The sequence below is a fragment of the Grus americana genome, chromosome 6 (genome assembly GCF_028858705.1).
Source record: "Grus americana isolate bGruAme1 chromosome 6, bGruAme1.mat, whole genome shotgun sequence".
Taxonomy (NCBI): Eukaryota; Metazoa; Chordata; class Aves; order Gruiformes; family Gruidae; genus Grus; species Grus americana.
The window spans coordinates 42,934,299-42,955,618 of record NC_072857.1 but is presented as its reverse complement, the minus strand read 5'-3'; the positions used below and the strand labels follow the sequence as shown (position 1 = coordinate 42,955,618).

Below are 21,320 nucleotides of genomic sequence, written 5' to 3'. Positions count from 1 at the left end.
AATTATTTTATACCATAATAATAAATATTTTTAAATGACAGGAAAAGGGGTTTTGTGCTGCAAGGCAGACTTAGAGGTCCTTCTTGCCAAGCCTTGGTGTCCCTATAAAAGGTGCTGCCCATGGGTGGCCCTGAGAACTGGGCTTGCTGGGAGGCCCTGAGGGGATGAGATGGCAGAGTGCCCCGAGGACACACGGGTGGGACACACTGAGGGTACAGGGCAGCTGGAGACCCCAGGGCACGGTCACATGACATTATGTCACAGGGCCCTTTGTGACCCGCTGTGATATGGGCACCAGTGGTGATGTGGCCACCCCACAGTGTCCAGAGAACGTGAAGGGACAGGACAGGACACAGTGGGGCTGTGAGGAGCCCCTACGCAGCCACCTCGTTCCCTGCTGACCCACGTCTGTGGCGCTTTTCCGAGGCATCTCCCATCCCTGTGAGAGAAGGCCTCGAGGCCAGACCTTCACAGGATGGCAGAGAGAGCCCCCAGTGTGCCCAGGCTGGCCTGGATGGGGGAGAAGAACGAGGAGAAGATGACAGGTGCTGGGGCTGCCCCAGCATGGCAGCCTGATGAGGTGCAGCAGGTCCAGCCTCTGCAGGCGGGTGAGTGACTGAGCTGGGCCACAAGGCTAGTGGCTGCAGCCAGCTTGGCCCCGTGCCTTCCCCCATGGACATCCCCAGGGAAAAAGGGGAAGAGGGCATGGGCTTGTTCCCTATGGTTGGGCTCCAGCCAACCTCCATCCACTGGGCACCCCCAGCCCCAACCTGGGGCCAGAGAGATGGGTCAGTGTCCCCAGTAGCCCCTGTCCCACGGCTGGCACTGCCTGGTGAGTGAGGGGCTCAGCTGTGTTCTCCAGCCTCTCCCGCAGCCCCTCAGCTCTGCTTGTACTTGGTCTTTGCCAGACCTAGACTGGGAGCCGCCAGAAGAAGAGCAGGAGCAGGCAAACACCCGTGCCCTCTCCCACAGCAGAGCACAGGTACCCAGCAGCCAACCTCGCCTGGGCTGGGCCTGCTCTCGCTGCTCAGCCAAGCACCGCTGTTGGGACACTCGGTGTGACATCCCTCTCTTCCCTGCCCTTCCTTCTCCTGCAGGTGTATTGGGAGTCCCTGAAGCCCGGTGAGCGTGAACACAGCACCCTCACGGCTATTAAGGGCATGGAAGCCTCTGGCTTCTGTGATGCGGAGGCTTGTGCTGCCATGCTCGATGCGCTTGTGCAAAGGGATGCCTCCACCTTGGAGCGTGTAAGTAGCCTGTGAGCCCCCTGGGGATCGTGTGGCCCCTGAAGTCGGGTCCACTGGGTTCCTGACATCCTTTTAGGCCAGCAAGGTGTGGTGGGAAGGGAAGCACTTCCAGGGGGAAGCTGGGGAAATGGCTCCATCTGTCAGCCGTTTCTCCTCCAGGTGCCGAGCATCGTGAGGTGCATCTACCGGTTGCTCAAGTCCAACACGGATGTGTCTGCCGAGCACAGGCTGGACAACCCCCTTCTGGAGCTGACCCACATGCACGCCCATGATGTGGTGGTGACCCTCCTGCACTGTGCCCCAGAGTGTGACAGGTACGGGGCCCACCTGCCTTGAGGGCTCAGGGCTCACCAGCCTTTAGAGCCCATCAGCGTGTAGAGCCTGTCGCACGTGGGGTGTCAGAGAGAGGGAGCTTTTCAGGACCCTCTGACCCCTCTGTTTCCCTGCCCTGGCATGGCAGCCCCAGAGCCCGCTGCCATGCTCCCTCCCTGCCCGTCACGGCACCGTCACTCGGCCGCCAGCTGCCGCAGGGCCAGGCCCGCTGGGTGCTGCCTGCTAGGGGCAGTGGGCAGAGGCAGGGCTGTCGGCCAGCCTGGGCCCCTGGGGTGGCCCGGGCCACGGCACTGTGGCCAAGACCCCACTGACACAGAGCTCTGGGCCTGCAGAGCTGCTGCGACCATGTGGAGGGCCATGGTCTCTATGAACCGGACTGCAGAGAAGGTGCTGCTGGAGCTGCTCTGTGTGCTGGAGGAGTGGCCACTGCACACCACGTCCACCTCCGATGGTGAAATAATGGACATCTTTGCCCTGGCTGTGAGTTTCTGGACCAGGCCTTTGCTTGCCCCCAGGGTCACCTCTCCGGGCGGCTCTCCATCCTCTCTCGCCACTGCCTCTCCCTGCCTCACGTGCAGGGCTGGAAACCTGGCTTAGGGACAGGTTTAGGGGCAGCCAGGCCAGGTGCTCCCCCTGCATCTCCTGTGGGCCAGGGCAGTGCCTGAGCCTCGCTCTCCCACGCTCTGGCCCTGCCACGGGGACGTCTCAGCACTGAGCGCTGTCTCTGGGTGTTTTGTTTTCTGCAGGCAACCAAGGCGCTATGGGAGATCCTCCAGCTGCCCAGTCACACAGGGGCATTGATGGAGTATTTCCCCTATCTCTTCCTGGCACTGCTCTTCCAAATTTTTTTCAGAACAGAGCAGATGCCAGAGGAGGTCAACACCTTCTGGAGGCAATGCCAGGAGGAAGGCTGCCTTCCCACCAACCCCAACAGGTACTGCATCCCAGTCCTCCCATCCCTCCCATGGCTCCAGAGCTGGGGCCAGGGCTCCCAGCATCACCTGGGCTTTGCTCTGCACACAGATTTGCAGTGCTGACCATGAAAGCACTGTTCTGCCGCCTTGGTTATGAAAACGTGATGTTTGAAGTTGAGCGTAAGCGTGGCTGGGACATACTGCTCAACGCTGAGACCCAGCACTGCGCAATGGGTCTGCTGGCCAGGTGAGAGCCCCCTTTTCCCTGCTCCCCCCCTCCATTGTTCCCCTGCAGACAGGGAGCCCCACACAATCCCCTTGGGCGTGGGCGAGAGGGACCTGTCACCGAGGAATGGCCCAGCAGACTGGAAAAGCCTGGGAGAGGTGGGTGCATGGGAGCGGCCACCTCCCAAAGCACCAGCGTCCCCTCCCGTGGGGCCTGGGCTGCCGGCACAGAACGAGGGCTCCGTCTGCTGTGGTGGGCACCGCCTTTCTCCTGGCGAGAGGTGCTGGGGAAAGACCAGTCAGTGCCAAGAGAGGTTTGCCTGCCCTGCTCAGGGCCAACGGTGCCTTCTTCCTCCTGCCAGAGAGATGCGCCATATGTCAAGGAACGTGTGTAACGAGATCACACAGTACTTCCTCGAGCTGCTGAGTGGGAAGGAGACATGCTGGGAGCTCCCTGCCATGGCGTTCCTTGTCGAGGTGAGCCTGATGGCGAGCGCTGCCTCGCTGAGCTGCCTCCAGCCACTCTGCCCTCTCGTAGGCGCAGCTGCGGGGGGAGCCCAGTGTGTGGTGCTGAGGCAGGGGGTGGTCTGCGCTGTGTGCCCTTGGCTCCTTGCTGCTGGGGTGATGCTTGTCCCCTCCTGCGTTTTGTGTCCCCCTTGTGCCAGCTCTCGCTCTTCCATCGTGGCTCCTTGGGCCGAGGAATCAGAAGGTGCCGAGGGCTGGGAGGCACAGCGGAGGGGGAGAGCGACCTGTGCTGTGTGCCCCGCGGCACAGAGCCAGGAGCCCAGGGGCTCTCCGCAGTCACTACCGCCTTCAGGCTCGGCTGCCTGGGACGGTGCTCGTGCCCTGTGCTGCTGGCTGGAGCCAGCCCTGCACGGTGCTGGGGTCCTGCCGGCCGGGCACCCTCGTGTCACTGCTCTGTGTGTTTCAGCTCGTGGCCTGCCCTGGCATAAAGGCTGATCGCATCCTGCAGCTCATCCCAAGGTACCTGCAGAGTGAGTGCAGAGCGATGCGTCGCATGGTGCTCAGAGCCCTCATCATTATCTGCAAGACACCCTTGATGGTGAGCAGGGGCAGGCAGCTAAAACCATGCTGGTGGGGTGGGTCTGGGTGGGGTGTGCTGGGTAACACAGTAGCTTGGACTTGGCTGGGCTTTGGGAGCTGTGGTAGCTGCTCCCAGCTCTCCCGCCTCCGTGTTCACCTGCCCGAGTCCTTTGGGGCAGGCCTTTGACTTCTGTGCCCTGAGGCAGCAGCATGGGCTCGAACTGCTGGAGCGGTTTTGGCAGGGAGCCTTTTATGGGGTTTTGGCAGGGAGCCTGGAGAAGAGGAGGCTGAGGGGTGACCTTATTGCTCTCTACAGCTTCCTCAAAGGACGTTGTAGTGAGGTGGGTGTTCTTCTCCCAAGTAACTAGCAAAGGGACAAGAGGAAATGGTCTCAAGTTGTGTCAGGGGAAGTTTAGATTAGATATTAGGAAAAATTTCTTCATGGAAAGAGTGGTCAGGCATTGGAACAGGCTGCCCAGAGAGGTGGTGGAGTCACCATCCCTGGAGGTGTTCAAAAAGCATGTAGACATGGCACTCCGGGACATGGTTTAGTAGACATGGTAGTGTTGGGTTGACGATTGGACTTGGTGATCTTAGAGGTCTTTTCCCGCTTTAAGATTCTATGAAATGGCATTATCTTCCACACAGGCCAAAAGAATGGAGTTCTTGCTGCCAAGGTTTATAGAGCTACTGCAGGATGCAGATGGGGAGGTGGTCAGGATGACCCTGTCTGTGCTCAGAATGATGCTCCTGGCCATAGACATCCCGATTGCCAGCCCCATCGCTCTGCAGCTGGCTGAGGCGCTCCAGCCACTCTTTGACAAGGTAAGGCTTTGTACAATCCACCCTCCCCTCCTCACGGGTGCTGGGTGCTGCCAGGGAACTTTGTGCCCTGCAGATTTACAGACCCGTGCCCAGGTGGGCCTGGAGCAGCCGGCGCTGAGGTCTTGCCCTCTTCCTTTCCACCAGGAGTCCAGCTATGTGCAACTGCTCTCCATTCGCCTCTTCCGAAATGTGATGGAGTTTGTATCGGAAGTGGGAAAAAAGCCACTGGAGCCACATGTGCAGCAGAGCTTGCTCCCACTGCTCTACCACTTGCACGATGAGAACCAGCGCGTGGCAAAGGTGAGGATTCCTGACCTGCTGGTTTCCCCGTGGGAGGTGGCTCGGCTGCCTGCTGCCCTGGCACCTTGCGGACTGCAGTGCTCCAGCTTCTTCCTGGCCTTGGCTACAGAGCAGCAGCTCCGGGGGCCTCTGTCCTGCTGCCCCGGCAGCACCAGGTGCCCGACATGAGGGCTGCCCCACTCTTCTGCTTGGGCACCAAACCCACCGACGGAGGCGTTGCCCAGCTGCTGCATCTTGCCAGCAGGGGCCAGGAAAGGCCCTGAGCCTTGCCCAGGTGCAAGGGACGCAGGTGCTGTGTCCTGGGCAGCGGTGTCACCTCCCAATCTCTGCTGCTCTGCAGGCCTGTCAGGAAACCATGCTTCAAGCTGCCACATTCCTGAAGATGAGGAAGCTCACATGGCTGCTGAAGAAGCAGCGGACATGGGCGGTCGGTGAGTGCCTGGTAAGGATGGCCACGAGACCCCAGACCCAGCCTGGACAAGCCCCATGCCCCAATGCCCAGTGTGTGGGGCTGGCGGCTATGCCTCTGCCCGCTGCTTCAGCCCATCACCGCCAGCCTGCACCCCACACACGCTCCCATCCCTCGTGTGTGCAGCCCCACAGGCTCTCCTCCCGTCTCTTCTCCCTCCCTCCCTGAGCCCAGGGGTGCCGACGGAGCCCCAGCCCAGCTGGGCTTTGGCAGCAGGGTGGCACCACAGCTCCCCGGGGAGCACCCAGCCCTCTGCTCCCTCCAAACCCCAGCACCAGCTGGCTGCTGGCCGGGCATCGTGGGTGTCCTGGCAGGGGAGGCCAATGCTGGGCATATGGAGCACCCGGCCAAGGGGGAGAGTCTGCGCTAACCCTTCCCTCCATCCCCTTGTGTTCTCTCCAGTTGACGGAGCCCAGCAGCAGAGCAGATGAGTACCTGCTGCAGTCCCTGCTGTATTTGCAGAGCCCACAGGAGTCCATACGAGAGGCAGCCGTCAGGTTTATTGGTGAGTCACAACCCCCTGGGGGTCCCTCCCTGCCCCACTGTAGCTCAGCCCCAGCCGCAGCTGCTGCGCCGGCAGCAGGAATCGGCCCTGTGGCTGTGGAACACCGACTACACGATGTGGAGCCCGCGGGTCTTCCTGCCACCCTCTCCCTCCCCTGCCCTTGGAACGCCCCGCGCTCAGCCCTGCCAAGGGCAGGAAAGCGTGCAGCGGGGCTGTCGTGGGGAAGCTGCGCTGCTGGGGTAGCGGGATTTGTGATGGGCTGCGTGTTCCTAGGGCTCGCTGGGCGACGGATGAGGTATCAGGAGAAGGAGCTCCAGATCATCTACAATGGTGAGTGAGGGCAGCGGGACACGGCGGGGAGGAGGAAAGACCCTGTGCAGGGAGCTGGAATCCCTGCCCCGGCCGGGGAGGCTCTGCTCCCTGCGCAGACAAGGGGCTGGCATGGGCAGAGCAGAGAGAGATTTCAGGGGCACGTGGGGTATTCGTGGCCAGCACCTTGCGGCTGATCCTATTGACCCCTGCTCCGTCCTGGCCATGGGAAGAGCTGGGTGGGGCGGCCCGGCAGGAGGGGTGCCTGGGGTCCCCGCAGATGCGGGCTCTGACCTTGGCTCTGTTCCTCTCTCTTCCTCCAGCCCTTCAAGGCATGACAAATGACATCAGCCCCTCCGTCTCAAACCTGGCAGCTCAAACCCTCTTCCTGCTAAGAGGTGCAGAGAGAAGACCTTCCTTTGGAGTCAGGCTGCAGGCACTGCAGGACCGACTCCACAAGGCGTGGAGTAGGCGGCCTTCTCTCCAGGACAGTGGCTGGCTGTGCTGCTGGAGCTCTGTGCAGAGGTGATCCCAGGAGCTCCGTGTGCTGGGCCGCCTGAGCCTGTGGGGAGGGCCGGGTGGCTCCCGGCCTCTCCCTGTTCCTGGGACAGCTCTTCTGTCACCCAGCAGGGGAATATGCAATCCGTGTTGTTATGCACAGAGACCCAGGAGCATGAAAGGGGAAGAACAATTAAAGGCCTTTAAACCTGTGTAGCTTCATACTTTTTAACGGGAGCTGAACCTAACGGCTGCAGCTGCCGACACTCCGTACAGATGCAGAAAGAAACCTTTGGAGGAAAAAAGAAGTGGTCTCTGAGCACGGGACTGCGGAGAAGGTGCTGCCTTGTGCACGTCCTTCCTTTGTGGAGTAAACCAGCAGCAAAGCTGGAAGCAACCAGGACCCTCGTCAGGAGGGAGTGACCAGCCACGATGGCTTTCCAGCAGCCAGTGGCAGCACTGGCCATACCCCAGCCCGTGGCCCGGCCACAGGTGCCAGCTGCTCCACAGGTGCCAGCCTGCAAGAGCAAGAGGAAAGGAGAGGAAAACCTTTTTCCTCCCATGCACCCGCTCTGCAGCGCTCACATGTTGTCTTTTGCCACAAGAGCTGTGCGAAGAGATGGAGGGGAACAAGGGCAGCCCTAACGTGATCACAGAAGCACACTGTGGGGTGGGAGGTAGATAAGGGAGCTGTTGAGATAGATGTATAAATGCTGTAGGTGGTATATGGATGATTTTGCATGAGAATGCTACCTTGCTTTCTCAGCAGCCACCCACAGCTGGTTACGGCAATCCCTACACACTGTTATCATGATTGGTTTTACACGTACCCTCAGAATCTAGTCCAGTGATTTGCTGGAGAAGCTGCTCTGGTCCAGCGTGGATCTGGAGATCTGGCTCTGGGGCTGATCACAGACTGCTCGACTGTCTCCACCTTGTGACACAAAGGCTGTGCGGGCAGCCAGGGAGCTCAATGGCCAAGAATGGACATACCCAGTAACAAAACAATGCACCACACTCCCATGGTGGCTGTGACCCAATAAAAATCCAACTCAGCAGGCTCCCACGGTGTCTGTGCACCATTGCTGTCGCCTTTCCAGCTTTTTATCGTGATGACTGGGATTCAAGGCAGAGATGTTGCTGGAAACCCTTGACCATGGGAGCTGTCACCCTGCTCTCATCTCTCTCTAATTCATGTGTTGTAGTTGAGCCGGAAAGGTTGATTTTCTAATACCTACTTTCACGTGAGCTTGTCCTCTGCTGCCTTTGACTCCTTCAGTGAGGCTGAAACAGCACAGCTGAAAGACCCACTGCTCTTCTCTGGGCCCTGTAGCTCCTGGGACAAGAGGCTTTACCTTACGGCAGGTTGTGCCTGTAGCTTCCCGTGCTGTTGCTGTGCACCTCTGAGAAAGGCCTGGCTCTGCCGCCCCATGAGCCCTTTTATGTAGTGAAAGACAACAGTTAGATCCCTCTTTCACCTTTCCCAGGCTGAAAAAGCCCAGCTCTCTCCTCCTCTCCACATACACCGTGTCCTCCAGGTCACAATGGTTTTAGCAGCTTTCCTCTGGACTCTCTCCTGTTTGTCTACATCCGTCTTGAACTGGGGGCACCGAGATTTACCAATGCAGTCTCCAGCACCAAGAACAGTAACGCTGGCTACACTTGCTAACCAGTACCTCATGGGACAAATGATTAAAAAAATGTTGTCAGGGCACAGCGGGTTTTAACCAAGTTTCTCTTTTCTGGAGTCCTATGCTAGGGACCTAGGAGACAGCAAAATGCACAGTTAGAAAGACATAAGAAGCACATATACGTCACATAAAATGCTACAAAGCTGTTTATTTTTCTTAATGAACTGAGGTATACATTACACGTAAAATGCCACCATCGCTATAGATGGCACGCAGCCTAAACCAGAACATTTGACTTGGTGGGAAAAGGCACTGCTTTGAAAAACACTTTGTTGCTAGAGGAGCTCAGCTGCTGCACAGGTAAAATAACCAGCCGGTAAGAACAGGAGAGCTGCTGCTACTTCTGTTTGCAGTCTTCACAGCTTCTGCTGCAGTTGCACAGGATGGAGCAGAATACCTGCCAGCAGCCAATTCTACATAGCAGGAGGCTGCAAGAGCTACAACTGGTACTCACACAAAACCCTTCTCAAACAGGAGCTGCGCTCTCCCCCGGCTGGTGGTGCAGCATGGGGCTTTTCCCTCCACTACGGGCCAGCCACCTCCATCAGAGAACAACCTCACTCACGAGGTTCCCGACTCTTAGGCTTACACACGTTATCCCAGGCCAACAACCTTTGCTGACTGTGATTGTCCTCAGCTTGCTCCCTTGCATAAACTGAAAGCAGAAATGCAGCAAATTCATTTTTTGAACCACTGGGACAATCCATTTCACTGACACGGACACTTGAGAGGCTTTTTAGCATGCTCCCTAGCAAAGCATCAGTGTCACCAAACTGAGTGACCGGGTGATCCCAAAAGGGTGCTGACTTCTGCATCAGTCCAACTGAACAGGCCTTTGGGAGGACAATGCGGGGAAAAAGTTTCTTTCATGATGGTAAAACACAAGAAGAAACACAACCTTTCTCTTACCACCCTACAACCCCCATCTTTGTGCCTCTCTCAGCACAGACCCACTGAGTCTGCTGTTAGAAGCAGCTGGTGTTCACGTAGAAATAACCACCTCCTCTTCTTTTATTCGAGCACCGATTGCATCGGACAATTTGAATCTTCAGAAATTACTATTTGAAAAGGGAAGACTTCCCCAAGGAACGGCAGAGTTTATGCACAATCTGCACCTCATGTAGTGCAGGTTACAAAACCAAGATGTATTTTTTTGGTGAGCAGAGAGGCACAGAACAACAAAATAAAGACAGAAATGCAGTACAGACCACAGCTGTGTGTCATTTATAAAAGTTAAAACTGTTCTTCTTCCTCAGAACTCCAAAGCCGTGACTTGTTACTCAGTTTCAGGACAAAGTTTTTGCCTTTCAAGTATCAGTTGCAGTGTCTGGTTTTGTCCTCTAATCCTAACCGTGCTGGGAACTGGATCCCAGGCTGACCTCATTTTTCTTGCTCCCATCAATGTCTGACTAAGAAAATGAATATTACTTGTACTTCAAAACCCAAATGACAAGTAAACACCAAGAAGAGCGTGGAGGACTAAGTTGTAGTTTGATCAAAGGGAGGTATTTTCCCATAGTTTTTTCCTTATTCTTTTGAGTTCGCTGATATTGAAGTCCTTGGATTTCTCTGTATTTTTAGTATACAATTTTCCAGTGAGTTGGCTGCTCACAGTTTTTCTCTTTTTCACCACAAAATCGGTTGTAAGTTGTTTTTGGATCAAATCCCAAGATCTCCCTTTCCTCATGGATCCGGAAGGAAAATGTAGAAACTGAGGTGCCTATAAAATACCTGTGAAAAAAATCAGAATGGGTTTGTGAAGGGGGTCAGTTTTTAAAATGCAAGTAATCAATTTCAGTCCAATGAACTTTAATGTTCATTAAAATTATATGGTAATGAAATTGTCATATATATTTTCTCTATACAATATAACTATTTTACATGCATTTTTTATATATATATATCAATTATATAATATCATGTCATATATAGTTTGCAAACAACTATATCTGGGTAGAAACCACTATTCAGTTTCATGACAGTAAGATTTGGCTCCTCAAAGAAAAGTCGAATTTACTACCTTGCGTGCGCGCAGATCCACTGGTCAATCACGGCCAAGCCCCCATCTTTGTAGAGTTCCAGCTCCTCCCAAGAGGGTTCAAACCTCACCATCTCAGGCAGCAGTTTCTTCAGCAATTCAATCTCTGAAAAAGGGAAAGATGCAAATTTATTTTTACGTTATAAAGAGCAACTCGCTGCTGTCAAAAGATGTAAGCGATTAAGGAAACCCTGGGTCAACAGTTACAAAGCAAGCGAAGCCCAAATCTACCTACAAATTTTACAACACGTTTGCCAAACGTCAGAGTATTGTAGATGGAGGGGGGCAAACTTACACCGGTTCTCACAGAAGCTGTGCCCTGCAGGGCTATTCTAGCGTCATGCATTGAAACGGATCCCTAGGAAACAGCTGCCCAAGTCCTGTTCAATTCCCCCTCCAATGATGGAGGCATATGAACTTCCAGTTATTTGTAAAAACCAAGTGGCAATTGCTGCACTCATTGTCAGAGGTGATCAGTCCTAAACTGACTATAATCTGCCTACCCTCCTCGACAGCATCAGTGGCTATAAAAACTTTTTCAAGTTTATGTGTCTCCAAGAGGCTGCGGATTTTCTTTACTGCTCCTTGCAGGGAAGGTACGTCTTCTCTGTGACCCCAAACGAAGTCTTTCCTTCTGAGATGAACCCCAAGGTATGGGCCACCTAGAGCTGTGCCCGTCTTAACCTAAGAGAGAAAGATCAATAAACTTTAACACTTGAGAGCACCACTATTCATTCACACTGAAAAGCCCCGAACGTGTAATCTCTAGATAAGGCCCTGAACTCCTCCAGTTGCAGGACATCATTTTAAGGTATGGCTTGGCAGTGTTTCGGGACACTTATTGCAGTGTTTTGATCCTGGTTGGCCTGCACCAAACAGGAGAAATCAGAGTGCGAAATCTTTGTAAGCAAAAATTGCTCTCCTTGACCACATCCACAACTGGCAGTTTGCAGCTGAACTTCACACCCACAGATGCTGCTGAATACAAGAAGAAATACAGGTTTCCTTTAGCGAAATGAGGGTAGCAGAAGCCTGGCACCCAGAACCAGTCAGCCACATCTCAATAGACTCCGTTAACTCATGTCACACAGGGAGAAGAGAGTACAGCAGGAACGTGCGCGTCCACCTCGATCTGAGCAGGGAGAACTAGATTCACATCTATCTTCCAAAATTCCCTGCAATAAAAAAAATTGCTACATTTGTTATGGGAAATAAGACTGTTGTGATTTTACCTTCATCTGTGTCCAGTCCTCCTTGTAATGAGTCCTGTCTGCTTCATCCGTGGATTGAAGATACTTGTTTCTAAACTCGTCTCCCACTACACGGAGGTGTTTAGCAAACACCATGCTCCGACGGGTCTGTTGGAATAAGAGCAGATGCCGAGTCAGAAAAAGGGAGAGCTAAAAATGACTAAATGGAGATAGTTTCACATACACAGAGCTTCCAGGATGCAGTTACTTCTGATACATCCATGCAGCACTACAAGCAGTAATTTCTAACCTTTCATCTGAGCTTTAACTGTTTATTCCTAATCATAACCACATCTATAACCAGTATACTCGTCTGACCCTGCAATACATAGGTGTACGGGGTAGACTCTAGTCATTTACACAACAGAACAGATAAGACACCAAATTGAACACTCCAGCAATACACCTCATCTTTGGAAACAAAAGCTGGGCAAAGAGACTTCAGCTTGCAAAACACTTGTAAGAATAAAACCCGCTTAAAAAAAAGCCTGCGTCTAGCCACAGACACTCCTATCTAATTCAGTGGAAAAATGATGAAAAAGGAATTATTTCCTTCACCTGTGGATAATAACCTCTTTCCAAGATTTTGTGATGCAGTTACCACTGCACATAGTCACAGGTAGCCTTCTTATTAACGTGCACACACAAACCAGGAAATCCCAGGTGACTTACACCGCTCAGCAATTTGGTCTAGTTCTTATTTTTATACGAGTCCCTAGTCTGACATGTGACGGGCACCAAAGAAGGTGCAATGAAAACACTTCCCTCCAATTTCCAACGGCCTCTCTTTTCTCAGCATGGTGAAGCCCACAGTGCACAGACTTCGCTACAAAACAGAGAAGCTAGACAGAGCACTACTGGCACTCCAAGCCACAGCCACACCGATCGCGCCTTTGCCTTGCTCTAGCAAAGGGGCAGCAACTAGAATGTGCCAGCCTTTTTTCATCTTTTCCCAGAGCAGCTGTTTCTCCGTATGCCAAACTCACTGTGGTTGAACTGGTGCCTCCCCTGTATCGCTCAGTAAGACACAGAACAATTTAGATCCATCATGCTGGTACCTGGAGATCCACACCCTCTAAATATTTAATGGGAGTACAAGCCTGCTCTTCTAGCATCTCTCGAGATCAGCACTGGCTTTCTAATCCCATCCCAAATCCTCCAGCAAAACATTTATATCAAGGGAGGATATCTGTCTGCTGCAGAACACTCATGCTGCAGTTCAGAGAGACACATTTTCCTTCCTTTTTGTAATATGCCAACACAATACAATCCTGTCAAGTCATCGTGTACCTCACCCAAGTTGCGATCAACACAGTATGCCCAAGAGACACCAAACAAGCATATGCAACGCATGGCAGAGCGCTGTGAATGCTACACTTGTGTCAAACACTCTCAACTTCATCCTGACGGACTGCACAACTGCCATGTCACGTGTGGCACCCACACAGTATGCTGTGCCGAGTTTTTCCTGGGCACAAAGCACTCCTCTGACAGCAACTGTTTTGGATGAACGCTTATTCTGGAACAGCATATGTAAAAGAGAAAACAGATGAATGTGTCAGCCTCCACTGATACACTTTCTAAAGTGGATGCTCTCTGTATCTGGTTATCCTCTTATTTAAAGTATATGTTTCAAATCTGCACGTGCAATATTATCACTCTTTCCAACTACCTCCAAGTTTCGCTGCTTCTCCCTTTTTGTCTGCAAAGAAACAAACAGAAGGGAGAGATGCTTCTCAGAGGTGGATGGAAAGAGACAAGAAGCCATGGGACCAAGCTGCAGCAAGCAACTTCTGTTTGGCTATCAGCAAAACCTCTTGCCCTAAGAGTGGCACGGTCATGGGGCAGGCCCCAGAGAGATGGTGGATCTCCATCTCTGGGGACTCTCCACCTTCAGCTGAACACAGCCCCAAACCACCAGATCAAGTTCTGAAGCACAAACCTTCAGGCAGGGCTGCCGGGACACCTCCCCACCTGAATTTTTCTGTGAGTCTAAGTTTGGGAAACAGGCAAACAAATAAAATCAGCGTTGGTTATGCTCCCTTTCATGCATATGAATTGAATTAGTGGTACAGATCCTCTAATTCTTTGAGATCATCCCCCCCAAAATGGTGAAAGCAAATGCAAAACTGTTGGCTCTTCTAGAATTGTCCTTAGAGAGCTTTCTGCTTCCATATAGATGGTCAAGTGCTCATGTGTTCTTCATGCTACACTGATGCTCTTCAAGGGATTCAACAGTTTCTTCTAAACCATTCTGGGAGGTCTTTCCTGCTCCGTGGTTGTTCAACCATTAAGAATCCCAAACCAATACCTTTCAGCTTGCAGTGGTAGAGAAGCCTAGACAAAAATGGTGACAACAAAGCGAGCAATGCAGTTCAATATTAAATTCAAGTATTTTTGGACACCAAATACATAGGTTGGTTGCAAAGGGAAGAGGTCTTTTTACAATTTAAAAACTTCTTTGAGACAGAGGGCATCTGTTAGCATGATTTATAAAGAACTCCAGATGTTATCCAGAGAATTATTAAGGAAAAAAAAAAAAAACCAAACAGAAAGCATGCGGGTAGTTAAAACTGAAATACAAGAAAGTCTCCCAAAGTGCTCGGTGTTACCTTGAAACCCGTGGGAATTTTGCCATCAAAGCCAATGGGGAGACAGTTAGGACAATATGGAGCGCTTTTGGGAATTCTTTTAAAAAGCCTGATGTTGAGGCTAACTAGACAAGACACTGCTCAAAGGCAGTTTCCTTCTGATTGCAGATGCACAGGGGATGTCCTTCTAAATGCTACGCCCTGCAGCACCGAGTCTTTGGGGACAAGACGCCAGGAGAAATTCCTGCATTATATTAACCCACAGCAGCCTGAAGACCATCTTTAGCACATACTGCTGAAACATAAGACACAAGATGCTTTCAAGAAAAAAAACCCAAGGCAAAACTGAAGTGCATATCGGTTATCAAATATTTATCAGAACCAAGTACAAAGTCTAGAGAAGCTAACTGGAAAATACTCACATTCCAATAATCTCTCCCTCCGTAGTGGTCATGAAGAAGGTTTTCAGCTCTGTCTAACATCACTGACCTATTAAAAATTGTAAAACTGAGTGCAGTTCCCTTAGGAATAGAATTTATATTACGATGTTTCTTTATACAGTTGCCAGGATAAAGCACAGACTATGATCTGTTTGCGAAGGGAGCATGGGGAACAAGGGATAGGCTGCCAATCTGTTCTGTGTAAAGCCAATTGTGACCCATAGCCTGCTGGGGAGAGAAGGGAACTATGCCACTGCGTGTTCCTGCTCTCTTCCTTAATAAAGGGTACTCTTAATTGTGACAGTTACACACAAACAAGCATTAATAATCTCTCACGCAGTCCTCACAGTAGTTGCTGTTGGAGAAATAAGATTGCCAACAGGGAGAGCGATCCAAAGGGGAGAAATGACCTAGGAGATGATGCTCGGCCTCAGAGCACGCGAGAGCCTCTTGGAGGAAGCAGGAGTCATGCTCACAAAAGCAAAAGCAGGGAAGGTGTTTTCCACATGCAGAACAACATGTCCTACAGTAAAACAACAGATCAAAGAACACATAGACACTACAAAAACGTGTGTCAACAACTAAGCACACATTTTAAAATGAAAATTTTTCACCAACGTGAAAACAGCCTGTGCTTTTCATAAATACACACAGTTCAGGATTGTGTACTTGAAATGTAATTGCACTATCTGAGTTCTAAGAAGCAGAAGAGATTTTGAGAGTATCCAAGAGCATAGGGGATGTAGGATTAGTTTGTGCTCTGAGCACACTGAATATGAGCAAACACACAGAGAAATGCTTCTGCTGAAGGGGTCAAAGTTGTTATCTGGACCTTCTTCTACGAAAATGAGAGGAAGCAAATAACCAATCAACTTTAGATTATCACTAGATAACTTTAGATTATCACTAGATTATCACTGGAAAATAGACTAGGCTCTGCTGGTGGAGAAGCAGCACTGCATTTAACAGGAAGCTTGGAGGTAAATCAGATTAATAATCTAAATGTATCAAGAAGATTCCTATAAGTGACCAGACCTGAAGTAATAATACAGTATTAGGACCGTACAACTGACTGTCTGGCCAAAAGGGCAATATGGGAGATGAGAGGCCATGGTGCACAAGTCCCACCGGGGATTCCAGCTGTCCCCAGGTAGCCTGGGAAAGCGTCGCAGCAGGATGCGACTAAGCAACTGCTGCTTGAGACACTGTCAAAGACATGAACCAACTGGGCAGGGAGTAGCTCCTGACGTTGTCTTGAGTAGCAGCAAGACAAGGACCAAAATCTTGCAGCAGAAGAGCTACTCTGTGACAGTGGCCATAAATGTACTCATCTTCAGCATCCCACTGGATCAGCAATGCTGAAAGAAATGTTACTGCAGTTGCATTCTGGACTACGCAAAAATGGAGGAGTAGTGTCCAAGTGAAGAAAACAGAAAGGCTTATCAATTCCATGAAGTTAAACAGAAAAAGACAATAAAGAAGTTGCACAAATTCTTTTTTGACCAAGAAATAAAGGCCTTCAATCTAATGACAAATCTTCCTTCCAATACAAAGAAAAAGGAAGTTAAAGGTTTACCAAGCACTTGGAGACAGTAACATCATGACAGAAACAGCGAATGTAATTTTTTTTTAGCTGTGCACTAGGTGGACGAGTTGGGAAGATTCATGTGCCAGGACTACTTTTTATAGGGGAACTTATCAGAGGACGTGTCTCAAACCAAAGTGTCCATAGGAAGCGTCCAGCGATGGAACAGCTAGACAAAACAAACCAACACTTGGCTGCATTCACCCAACAGCTGTCAAGGAACTTAAGGATGAAGAAGGGATAAATGTCCAGTTCTCATTGTAGAGGGAGGTCACAAGTGGAAGGGATCTGCTTTTCACCATATTCCTCACCACCCCACAAAAGGGTGTGAACTTTGGGGTGACACAGCTTGCCAATCATTTTAAATTGCTCAGAGCAGAAAAGGCAAAGGAAAATTGTGAAGAATTAGAGAAGTTTGATGACTGGACAATAAAGTAGCAGATGAAATCTAATGTAGGAGTGCATCCAGTAAAAAAAAAAAAAACTGGCTTCATCTGATAACTAAAGGGCTCTATGCTAACCATCGATGCTCAGGAATGAGGACAGTTTGATGAAAACGTCAAGGCATCATCAAACCTCATCAGAGGTCAAAAAAAGAACTTGTATATTAAGAATTACCAGAAAAAGAAGGCGGCACTAAACAGAACGTGTCATTATACCAATACATAATGGGTTTACCCACACTCAGTGTGCGGGGTCCAGTTGAACTGTAAAGGTTCAGAGAATGGCAGTGATGACCGAAGGCACGGAATGGCTTTCACGCGAAGAACAACTCATGAAACTAGGACTCTTCCCACTGCAGAGGGGACAGCTGAGGGGGAATATGATAGAGATGTAGAATCACGCATGGTGTGGAGGTGAATATGGAAAAGCTGTTTGTTCACTGTCTCTTCCACTATATGAACTAGGGGACATTAGATGGAACTTGCAGGTAGGAGTTACAAAAGGAGGTGGATTTTCATACGATGCACAGTTAAAATGCAAAACCTTTAAGTCTTGCCCCAAGATTTTGTGGATGCTAACAGTGTGCGTGGGGGTTCAAAGGGAAGCTGCAAAGATCCATGGACTCACTGAAGGATATAAAAGATAGGAAAATCACTTTTGGCTCAGAAAATCCCTACAACCACAAATCTGACGGGCATGACAGGACTCAAGGGAGGGATAATACACATTGCCCCGTTCTTATACTTTTCCCCACACATCTGATTTTAGCCACTCTTGGATTTCACACACTAAACTAGACCAACTTTAACATGAGCCACTAGTTTTAAGACAAACCACTGTAGCTGCCCTTACATTGCCGCTATGTTGGTACTTCTTCCCACTCAAGCTGACTGAGAAACGTGACCTTGTGGATAAAGCACCTCATACGTGGGTCAGGAATACTTGCGCACCACTCCTAATTTTTCTCTTCACCTTCCTCATCCCCAGACCTTTGACAGTTGCCATGAAAGAGTTAACTGTAGGGCTAAACACAGAGAGCTCTATGGCTTATTTAATCCAGTTTTCTGCTATCGCTGTCAAAGATTATGGTATAACTCCTACAAACAGGAGAACATCCCTGCTAAAAAACAGGACTTTGCTCCCTCTGCTCCCAGTGGGAGGTACTACAGATCCCTAGTGCTCTGCTTAGGGGAACCTTCATCTCATTTCCAATTAAATCATCTCGATGTCAAATTTTTGGATGTTTTTGCTTTCATGGCAAAACTGCACTTCAGCTTACGCGGTTTGTGTTTCTCCTATAGATTTACTCCCCTGATGTATTCATAGAGTATGATCGTTTCCTGTTCTCCCCTGTACCCCAGTAGCTTTTTTCTTTGCCAAGAGTGTCTTCAGTTGTTATAGTGTCACAGCTGACTGGAAATTGCTACTGGGATAATGTAAGCACACTCCATCTCTCATATAAGAGCGTTCCTTTCCTCCGACCATCCTAGTAGTATCTCAGAGCAGAAAGACGGAACATGCTGCTTGCTTTCTCTAAACCCGGCTCCTGTTATTGAGAATGGACAAGACCAGGCACTGCACCTCATGATCTGAGACGTGGGCTTGGGAACTCTGATTCCACTCTGTTTGTTTCATCTTGACCCAGCATCGAAGGGTAAAGGAAGGAAAAGGTAAATTCAGGGTGACAAGGACGTTTAGGTACATGAGAGAGAATACGAAGGAGCTCAAGGCTATTTCCTCTTAGGTTTTACCACTGCAGCATTAACCTAACTTAGATGTTTCTTAGTGTAAATTTCTTTTCTAGTGATTTTAACAGATTACAATAACTCAGTGATGAAGTACCACAACATTGGGACATAGCCTGTAACTTCCCCCTGCTCTTCCCACCTGGCAATGGGTTTGCGGGCACACAATGCAACGATAAATAATAACACAAGGCAACTCACTGTGCTGAAGTGTTCTTCAAAAGGATGGGCGCCACAATAGAGGCAGATCCTTGGACAGACAAACAAGAGACATTTAGGCCCCGCGTTTCCTCGTAACCCCAGAACCATCCCCTGAAAGAGAACACAAAGTACTGGTCCACAGGCTTGTATTTTAAATTAACGCCATGTATATAACGAAACAAGCACACAGTATACCCTAGAAAGATGATAACATAATATAAATAAACCAGCCAGCTCCTTTATACTGTTTTTGTGTGAAAAAACAACTTTCTAAAATCAGATCTTCTAGTACCAATAGAACATTTTATTACCGATGGGTTTTAAAAACAAAGCGAACCCCAAGCATCCAGAGATTCACAGACAACGCTACAATAACTGTGCAAGTCTGTTCTGTTAGAGTAGGCAAATGTCTCATTGAATGCCACTAAAAAGAAGACTGAAAGGACTGCTAGAAGTTACCTGTAGTACTCATGTTTGTCTTTGGAGTACATAAGCTGGTCAATGCATGGCCTTTCATCTATTTTTTCTTCCCATGTTCCTTCTTTCCATCCTTCTGCGTAGCCTTGTAGGACATAAATCTGTTCGATGAAGGGCCCACCTGACTCTGAGCAGAAGGCAAAGTATCAGTGAGTACGAAAAAAACACGCGATAAAGGTATGAACTAGCATTATTTGCAATTAAAAATCTGCTAGAAATGCTAATATTACACTACTCTCTCCCTTCCCTGTTTTCCCTATAAAAAAGAAAAGGAAGCTCTGCGTGAGCCGGAAAAGCTAGAAGGGTCAGGGATGTGACAACCTGCTACTCCCACCCATCTATGCGTGACTTCATGTGCGAAACAGAATTGAATTGCCATAGAAATGTAAATTTAGAAGCTGGTAAAACACACCATGAAGCACAGAGGTTTCCAATGCTGTAAGTAGCTGCTATGGGAAGAGCGCGTCCAAGAAAACAACAAGTGTAAGCCCTTCTTCCCCTAAATTCCCGGGTTTTAAATGGTTTTACCTGAAAGGTAGGGGATAACGAACCCTTCAGAGCTCTTTGAAGAATGTGACATTTGGTGGCCTTTGCTGAAAAAGTCTGTGACACTGCTGCAGATTTTGGCATTTGGTGATTAGCTCAACATGGCATTAAATCCTACAGGAACCAACCTCACAGTTTCCATATTCTTAGGGAAAGCTTTTCTCACATACCATTTTGTACACAAAAAACAGAGGATAAGTATTTTGAGTACATGCAGTGGCGACGATGAAAAAGTAAGTTCACCAAAGAACCCGCTGTACAGCTTTTACTGTCCAACCGCCTCCAGAAAAAGGTGGCTTGTCTGTATTTCAACAGAGAGCTGCAGGCCGCCTCTCTCTCCTTCAAGGGTTGTTACTACAGCCAAAGTTACGCAGAAGTATCTTTGACTTTAACCAGAGGCATTAACTGTCATTCTTTGGGGTCCCTAGAAAGTCAAGGGGTCAACAGCGCTACATCAAATGAGCTGCCAAATGATTGGGTTATTTCACCCCAGTGGTTTGTTACTCAACACAATTCTTTCCCATCCCTCCTCTCGCCACCTTTAACTTTTTTTATTTCACATGTAAGGATAAAAGCACATATAGGGATAAACCTGCGATGAAACCACCTCAAATATTTAGTCAATTGTAGATTGTACGATTCCATACTCTCACCTGCAAGGAACTGCTCGTATTCAATGACGGGGATGTTCCTGTTGAGGCTTGGGAGATCAAAGAAGTCAGACCAAGGAATCCGGACCTGAAGGATGTCGGGGCTCTGCCAGTGATAGAGACGTCCCCAGGGAGGCAGAACTAACACCCAGTTTTCACTTTTCAGCAAAGTCTTTAGAAGGGAAGCAATGCGAATGTAGACATCTCTGCGAAGGTTGAACCCTTCAGGAGGATTGACATCGTACAAAAGGTACCTGGGGAGAACAAAGCAATGTAATTACTGTGGGGAGTTTAAAAACTTGTACATGGTGGTGGGGGGGGTGTTTACCCCATAATCATGTGGCACAGTTCTAGGGGGATGGAAACTTCCATGAGTTTGTAGTACTCAGAAGATGGAAGGGGTGCAGTAGAGGAAGGTTGAGTGCATGCTGCAGGGGCTGGGGGGGGGTGTCACTGGGGTCTCCTTGCGGGACATTGCCAAGGCGACACATGCCACGAGCCTTTCCTGCGGTGAGGCGGGATGCAGGGGGGCAAGGGGTGAACCCCTCAGATGTCTCACACGTCCCGAGGGTAACATGGTGTGTGGTGAGAACGGTGAAACTGGCACTTTACTTGGGCTAACTCCCGTGAGCCGAACATGAGGGAGGACACGTCGGGAACAAGGGTGCTCGTCACCTGCCGAGAGGAGTGTCCCGGGGACGGCAGGGGCTGACCCCGGCGGGCAGGAGCGGCCGGGGGTGCTGCTGCCCGGGCTCGGCCCTGCCGGGGCCCATAGTGGCCGGGGGGGTCGCTCCTCACCGGGTGCGCGGAGCGGCGGCGGCGGCGGGCAGCGAGGAGGCGGCGTGGCCAGCGCGGAGGGCGGCGGGGGGCGGTTGGGCGGAGGCGGGCGGCGGGGGGGCGAGCGCGGCCAGGCCCAGCAGCAGCAGCAGGAGGAGGCGGCAGCCGGGGCCTTGCGCCGCCATCTCCGCGCCACGTCCGGGGCGGCCCCGGCGG

At 50.5% G+C, this 21,320-nt stretch overlaps 2 protein-coding genes across 2 annotated transcripts; one reads left to right on the top strand and one right to left on the bottom strand.

The window, feature by feature from the left end:
- The first annotated feature begins 514 nt into the window (after positions 1–514).
- Positions 515–6,105, top strand: LOC129207873 (maestro heat-like repeat-containing protein family member 6). Its single transcript, XM_054829508.1, has 14 exons — positions 515–608; positions 909–982; positions 1,098–1,247; positions 1,407–1,561; positions 1,913–2,060; positions 2,327–2,514; positions 2,604–2,741; positions 3,082–3,196; positions 3,651–3,782; positions 4,412–4,588; positions 4,733–4,888; positions 5,229–5,330; positions 5,760–5,862; positions 5,906–6,105. The coding sequence occupies exons 1-14, from the start codon at positions 515–517 to the stop codon at positions 6,103–6,105; spliced, it is 1,932 nt and encodes a 643-aa protein (XP_054685483.1).
- A 2,376-nt stretch (positions 6,106–8,481) lies between these two features.
- Positions 8,482–21,289, bottom strand: POFUT2 (protein O-fucosyltransferase 2). Its single transcript, XM_054829359.1, has 9 exons — positions 21,126–21,289; positions 20,331–20,581; positions 19,114–19,258; positions 18,655–18,765; positions 14,662–14,728; positions 11,631–11,756; positions 10,902–11,082; positions 10,381–10,504; positions 8,482–10,091 (listed from the first exon to the last, which is right to left on the bottom strand). The coding sequence occupies exons 1-9, from the start codon at positions 21,287–21,289 to the stop codon at positions 9,938–9,940; spliced, it is 1,323 nt and encodes a 440-aa protein (XP_054685334.1). The 3' UTR covers positions 8,482–9,937.
- Between the last annotated feature and the right edge of the window lie 31 nt (positions 21,290–21,320).